This window comes from Cyphomyrmex costatus, unplaced genomic scaffold, assembly GCF_001594065.2.
Source record: "Cyphomyrmex costatus isolate MS0001 unplaced genomic scaffold, Ccosl1.0 scaffold237, whole genome shotgun sequence".
Classification (NCBI taxonomy): domain Eukaryota; kingdom Metazoa; phylum Arthropoda; class Insecta; order Hymenoptera; family Formicidae; genus Cyphomyrmex; species Cyphomyrmex costatus.
The window spans coordinates 7,093-15,075 of NW_017276444.1; the positions used below are offsets into that span (position 1 = coordinate 7,093).

The 7,983-nt window shown below is 30.3% G+C and overlaps 1 protein-coding gene across 1 annotated transcript; it reads right to left on the bottom strand.

Annotated features, from left to right (window-relative positions):
• Positions 1-741: 741 nt before the first annotated feature.
• On the bottom strand, positions 742-1,704 carry LOC108774164 (uncharacterized). The gene has a single exon (XM_018540202.1). It carries the CDS (start codon positions 1,702-1,704, stop codon positions 742-744), a length of 963 nt encoding a protein of 320 aa, XP_018395704.1.
• Between the last annotated feature and the right edge of the window lie 6,279 nt (positions 1,705-7,983).

Sequence of the window (7,983 nt, forward strand, 5' to 3'; positions counted from 1 at the left end):
GATTAAGTGGAAAAACTAAATTATCGTAGACTTCGAATCAATCTTCCACATTTCAACGATAGTTGAATTTTCAGGAAAAGTATATACTTTCTTTTTTGACAGCCATACTTTTCCACGAGTAAAAATTGTCGATGCCATTGCTTCAGAGCCATACATTGCGTCAATTTTCATTACATAACCATTGTTTAAAAGAACTACGTTATTAGGAGTTCTGGTTGTAATTAGAATCGAAAAATTAATGGTTACTTTAGTAATGTGTAAGGTAGTATTATTGATTTTAAATTCATGAATTTTAAATTCACTTGGCAATGAAATTTGTTTTTTCAATATCGTTCTTTCATGTTCCCTGCGACAAATTTGAGCTAATGGTTTAACAGAAGTTCGAAGGGTTCGTTTTATTTTGCCTAAAGTATTTTCAAATGGAAAACAGTTGATTCTACTTAAAGAACATCCCATATTCAAAACATCATCAGCTATATGAACAAGATTATGTATATTTAAAACTTGAGCTTCTTTACCATATAACTCTGGTACAAGTAAAACAAATTTTTCTAAACATTCTTTAGCCTTAGCATTAAATTGTACTGCAAGTCGATCGGAACATAAAATTCTGAATGAAAAATGTATTAGTAAAAAGTGCCTATATAAATTTTTGGAAATAATATTTTGCAAAACAATAGGTCCACAATACAATAAAAAGAATCTAAACTCTGTAGCTTTCCACTGACGAACACAAAAAAGTTATCTGGTTTTTCTTTGAAATTCTGATGGTATTTGTGATCTTAAAGAAAGAAGCCTTTGCGAAATTATTACTTTTTGAGTACGAGATAATCTAATTTTTAAAGGACCGTACATTAACATTTCAAGCAATTCCTTCATCACACCTATACAGGCTAGATGCATGTAATCAAGAATGAAAATAGTTGTCATATCTATTGCAGGTTTTATATTTTCTAAAGGAGTTTCTCCCATGTGATGCTCAGGATCATTTTTATTTCGAAATGATTTATTCGTTCTTGCTGCATAATTGACACCTGGATATATTACCTTTGAAGTTTTGTTAATAACATGCCGAATTCCATGTATAGTGCATCTTTCGCATGCATTATACCCACCATGACCTTTAGTGCATTTAAGATAAGATCGTGCTGGAGTATCCGCAACAAAACATTTCAATTTAACAATAAACGTTTTTTGGAAAAGATTTATTCCATGTTCTTGCAAATAATTTAATTCTGCTATAAATTGTTTTAGATATTGTGATAAGTCTTTGGGTTTGCTATTACCACAATAAATAGCTACTATGAATGGCTTGTAAACATCAGGTATATAATGTACCTTACATAAAATAGGCCAAAAACATTTTCCTGAAGAACGTGTTAAAGGAAGTCCATCAATGTTGATAATTATTTCAATATTTCCTTCGTGGAAATTAGTAATACAAGACTGAAGGCCAACTGATATACCCATGTAAACAAATTCACCCGTAATATCAGTGGAATAATCTTCCATTTCAATGATTTGGTAATCTGCTAATGTTGTTCCTAAAAAAGTTTTCGAACTTTTTGGTAGCTCTGGAATAAGTCTTTTCCGTAAAATTCTTAATAATTTGTCTACAGATGAAGAATTAATCTTTTCTTCGATAGCCCATGATTTTAATGCTTCAATTTCACTTGTGTTGTCATCTGTGTTTAATGGTAGCATGACGACACTTTCTTTTACCCCATCATGAAGATCAGCTTGTAATTCAATTTTGTCATCATCTGCTTTTATTGGTAATGTGACATTTTTTTTAATTCACTATGAATATCAGCTTCTAATACAATTTCTTGAAAATTTACTGTCTGTCTCTCAAATTCCTGAACGTCTTCGGTGATATGTAAATATGAATCTAATTCATTGTTGTTAATTTGTTCTATAAAAAGATATTTTATTTTTGTATTATACATTTGAAAATTTAATCCCATTATTTTATTTAAGAACTATTTATGTAAATTTTTATATAAGTTTAAATTCTAGACAGTAATAAAAAATATAAAAAATAGTAAAAAATAATAAGTTATAAATAGTTCTATTTATAGTTTTTGTTATCAATTAATTATATAACAGGAAAAAATACTTTGTAAAGGTTCTTTTGTTTCATTTCCATGAGTTTGTAGTAGCGCCGCCATCACTTCCTTCTAATCCGTCCTATATTCTTTTTCGATAGCTCGATATTTTCTCTTTCGACGTCGAGCTGCTTCTCTTTTGTGAAATTCCATGGTTAAGAATATTCGTAATTATTATATGTATAATTATAGTTAGACAGGGTGGGATTTCATCATACATATATATATATAATATATATATATATATATATATATAAACGCTCCTGAGATAAAGCGTTTTACGCTCCTCATTTATAAGCATCCGGCATTCATTGTTTAGATACTAGAGAACTTATAATAAGAGAGTCGTCAACTTTCTGTCTCATTCTCTAATTGGATGGGACGCATGAGTCAAGCCAATCAGCACGTGATTATCACGATAGGCAATTGTTCAGTCAGAGAACGCGCGCGTCTAAAAGCGCGGGATGCCAGTAAACAATAACCTCTAACTTCATTAGTGATCGAGTGAACAAGACGTGTACGAAAAACACCGATTACCGAATGAGACACATAATATTTATAATTAGAAGTGTCATAAAGTGTCATAAGTGTTATATTCAGCTGCTCAAAAAGTAAGTATATAAAATAAGTAACTTGTAATATGATTTGGACGATGATAGTTTTAATTGCACGTGTAGAAAACATCGTACTTTTAAGCAATCAATCCTGACCTATAGTTATTTTATTTAGTGAATAAAAGTACAGATTCGGACACGTTGTATAAAATGATAGAATTTCGAAATGAAAAAACTAAGAATGGTTGTAAAATGATAGAATGCGTACCAAGTTCATGGATTACATACAATCACAAGTTTGGTTCTTGCGTAGTACAATGTATGCCTCCACCATATTCAACGGAAGATTATAAATTAATTCAGGATCTAATAAAAATTCAAGCGCCACCACCTGAAAGTTGGTCGCAATTTCCCGTAGACTTGAAAGGTGATGCGAGTAAGTAATTGCAAAATATATTGTCTTAATTAATAAAATAAAATAATTACAATTTCTATTTTAATATAATTAATGTAATATAAAGAAAGATAAATCTCAAAATTTTAATCTTAATATTTAATTCTATCTCTATTTTGTAAAGTGTTAATTAATTTTCAATTACATATTTAATCTAATCTATCAAAAATATCTGTAAAAGAATTTAAGAATGTGTTAATTAAAATAAATAATTTTTTAATTTTTATATTATTAAAAAATAAAAATATATAAAAGATAAAAACGAAAAGAATTTATTAAGAAAATATATGTAGACTGTATATGTAAAGATACAAATAATGACCGTCGGTCATAACTGCATCTTCATTTTGCTAATATTTTTGTATGATTTTACCTTCTGAAAGCCGTGTTTCAATAGCAAAAAATCTACTCAGCGCGCAATTCAATAAACACTTATAAGAGTATATAAAATCACACAAAAATAGTAGCACGATAATGCAGCTATGGTTATGATGGAAAGTTTTGAATTTAATTGAACAGAATTTAGTTAGTTCTTTAGACATATTGTATTTTTTAGTATTTTAACGATGAAGGAAATATTCGTTTACAGATTCATATAAAGAAGGGATAAGTGAGTTAAGTATTCTTGAAGTCCAGCCATATACGACAGACTCTGAATCACGAGGGATGGAGAAGGCTCTTAAAGCAGTAGAAATTGTGAAATCTCGGGTTAATGTTGAAAAAATGCTGTCTAAGGAAAAAAATACGTCATCATCTGATTGTGAATCAAGTAATTGGAAAATAAATACCATTAATGAAAAGATTCTCTAATAATTAGCACAGTATGGAATGATATTTTTTTACATTTGTTTTACGATTATTTATCATATTTAAGATTCTGAAAACACATCCAGCTCAAGTTATAATTCGGAAAAAGGAATGAAAAAGAAAATTGGAAATTTAAAAACATTATCAACTAAGTCAAAAAAAAATATTGAAGTAAAAAGAAAGACATTGAATAAAGCTGTTACCACTCGAAACAAGTTATCAAATCTCAAACGGTTGCAGAAAAATTAATGAAACCGAAACAATGCAAAAAAATAAATAATAAATCGAATATATCTTCTGTTAAACGTAATATATCAAATCATCTACAGACATCATCTACATCCAGTTCACGCAGACATAAACAAACAGTTGACACTACAGACACTGAAACAATTCAAGAACAAGGTACTTTCTTCTAGTTTCAGAATTTTCCTGTTTTATTTAAAAGAAAGTTGTGAGCTTATATATTTATTAACCAAGCACAATCAAAAAATATATATTTATATATTTTTCAAATATTTCATTCTACTTTTATCTAAAAACAGAAAGCGCATCTTTCAGGAGCATTTAATCTTTTATTGTGGAGAATTTTTGATTTTAAGAATTAATGTTAATCAAATATGACAAAATGTATCATGATTGTATACTTATCTATACAATGTAAAACACACTAAATTCTTTAACATAAACTTTTAAAGTAAAAAATTTTACGTAATGAAAGATTGTATGCTCCCGAGAGTTGTCCTTTTCATTAACTAACAATAAGTCAGTGAAATCCAAGAAAAATAAAAAACAATTTTTCGTTAATATAGATATACAGTCTGTCTAGTACAAGAGCGTGGCAAGCCTATCTCAAAGAAAAATGGTTTATTAGCCTTAAATTTATATTGATTGTATTCAGTAGGATTATGCAATTACATTAATAATGTATCCATTAGACCGACATCATATAGGAAATGATTCTACATAGAATACCTCGCATGTACTAGTCTATCATATAGATGCAGCTGGTGACTGGACTCCTTATTATATATGCATTTTGGCCATGATCCTACTGATAGTCCAGGAAAACCGTATTCTTTTACGAAAATTTCGCGGAAGTTTTTTTTTTAGGTGATTCTTACAGATTTTGAGGTGCTCTTTTCGAATTTTCACTTTGCCCCCTCCTAACTGCGGCGCTAACGCCGCTATTTTGAAAAAATGGCGTGAAAACTGAGTTTTTTGGCTATATTTCGTCTCTGGTGCATTTTACGGCAAAAATAGTATAGTAATAAAATAATCTACGTGAAATTTGCAACAATTTTTGTCCTTATCATTTTTTCGCTAATTGTAGCCGTTTTCGCGTACGAGCGCGATGAATGTGTAGTGTTTATGCCGCGCCACGCCTGCATCGGCACTGCGCTGTTCACGAACATTAGAGTCGCCGCGTGAAAAGATTTTCTTATAACTTTTAACTGGTACGATGAATTTAAAAAATTCAAAATGGGTTTTAAAGTAGATACATAGAAGTAACATATAGATACATATTTTTATATAAAATGCTGCTTTATGTATATATAATTGTACTATGAATGCAAAAGACATGCGTTTTTCCTATGATTTAATCAAATCAGAGTTCATTTATTTATTTTTAGCCCAATCACTTTGGTATTATACAATTTTGATGTTCAAATATTGCACTTTACGATGCATGAAGTGAAAGAATTTTAAAAAATTTATTGTTCGACATACGACGGTTCAAACTTAGTGGTTTTTCGAGGAGTTTATTTTATTTTCTCTGCATTCTAACATACCTGTAATTACGAAGAACTCAGTTTATAAACCATGTAACGGAATGGTCAGATATGCATCTTAATGCTTAAAACCTGTATTTTTAGTTAACAAAAAAGTATTTTTGGGCGAAATGAATAATTTAGTTGTCCGTTTCGCGGTAAATACGGTATTACCAGTGTCGTCATGAAAATGGATACACACGACACCGCTCTAGCAATATAAAGTATTTCTTGTTAAAGTTACATAGAAAATGAAAGTTTCTCGCTACCAATATATTATAATCCTCTAATGTACACAATCAAATGATCACATTCGACACATTTGTTAATTAACCTTCTTACGTATGAAAATTAACTACTTTTAGCAGAGAAATTAAAATCTGCATCGTTTGCATATTAATAAATGTAAATAAAAATGTATACAATTAGTTATGGCGTTTGTTATAAAAAGTGCAAAGTATATAATGTGTCTCGACAGAAGTCGAATAATTATTAAAAGAACATAAAATACAAACACGAAATGTTAATTTTACGTTATGAAATGAGTTTGCCGCTCTCAGCTTCCCCCAGAGTCACGAACGAGGACGTGGCGGTTGTCGACTCCATTTTTTTTTGTAATTTTTTATTTTTTTTTTGGTAAGTTTTTATTTTTTTATTATTTTTTTTTATTTTACAGTTTTTAATATTTTTTTTGTATTTTTTGTTTTTTTTTAAATTTTTTTTTGTCAAGGAACTAAAAATTAACTTCTTTTTTAATTACACAGCTTTTAAAACCTACTTCAATTTCCTCCGTTTCGGTACTTCTGATGGAGAAGGTTCTGAATTATATTTATTATTATGAGAATATACATTTTGCAATTCGGTTTCGCCACTCAGTAATTCTGATCTGGTATCAAGGTCTTCATCGTCATCGCTATCTTCGAAAATAGTTGGGGCATTATCACACATGTTACTGCAGTTTATGCACATAACTGAACACTTTAGTCCTGCCTTTCTACACCCACAAGCACCTCTACAACTCTTCTTACATTTACAAGAAATTAATTTCAGCAAAGATTGCGGTGCAGGTTCTTGTAGTGTAGTGATAGGAATTAGCCCGTTCTGTGATTTTTTTCATCCCCATTCTTCTGCATCTTTATCGACACCATACCATTTTTGTACCTGATGGTAGGTCCGGAATGAATGTTGTCCCGCTGCTGCTTCTGTTGGAGGTAATGATGCAATGTTACATTTGTTCTTGGACACTGCTGTTAGAAAATATTTATATCTGTAAGAATTCAATGAAATGTTTTCTTTGCTATTGTAGCCATATAACTTAAGAAGAAAATATTCTCCTGTTTTAGCGATACTTTCTTTGTCGGAGTTTTCATCCTTAAACACCTTAAGAAGCTCGTTCACATCCGGGTTTTTCTTTACCACATTGAAAAATTTAATTTTTCCTTGATTGAAAAGAGCTGATGTCGTATCGCATCCACTGAAAGCATGTACAAACAATATGTTTTCTGTCAATGTTTTATCAACCATACTTTCAGTCGAATAAATACGTTGTACACTCTTTCCTTTGGCTGGTTTAAGAATATAGATATTTTGACGTGTGGATAATACGGTTAATAAAACTAGAAGATCAACATCTTTGCCAATAATTATTACAGAATCGAACGAAGTGCAGACGCTGATTGCTGTATTAATTATTAAAGTATCAGCATCTTCTGTGGCTTGTTTTACAAGGAAGTTTGCAGCTTCAAATTTGGTTTTTAACATTTTAATGAGACGATGTTTATTCTTATCATTACTAAGAAATTTTTCTTGTGACGGAATCATCTTTTCGTCAAACAAAATGTCTGATGATGCATGCATACGTGATCGTCGTAAACGTTCTACATATTTTGTACTTTGTAAAGAAACATTGTCTGGATAGCCATCGAAAATGATAATGGCATTTGTATAATGGGACCTAACAAAAGCAAGATAACTATTGCAAATTGATTCAAACGATTCTCCACGATCCCAAACGACTCGATGTAATAATAATCCACCGTCAATCACGTACATAATATCATCTCCGAAATTCATATCACCAGTGTATTCCTGAAATGCTTTGTAAAATGACGATTTTACACACTTACGCATACACTCGTCATTGAAAAGAGATAAGGGAAAAGGCGCAAGTTCATAAGCGAAGTATTCTTTAAGTTTTTCATCAGATTTTTTCGCAATACACATTCTCTGAAAAATTATGAAAGGATCAACGGAATAATTTCGTTTTCTATTTTCATCTTTGAATTCAT

Coding starts and splice junctions, on each gene's coding strand:
- LOC108774164 (XM_018540202.1), bottom strand. CDS start 1,704: ATGCTACCATTAAACACAGATGACAACACAAGTGAAATTGAAGCATTA.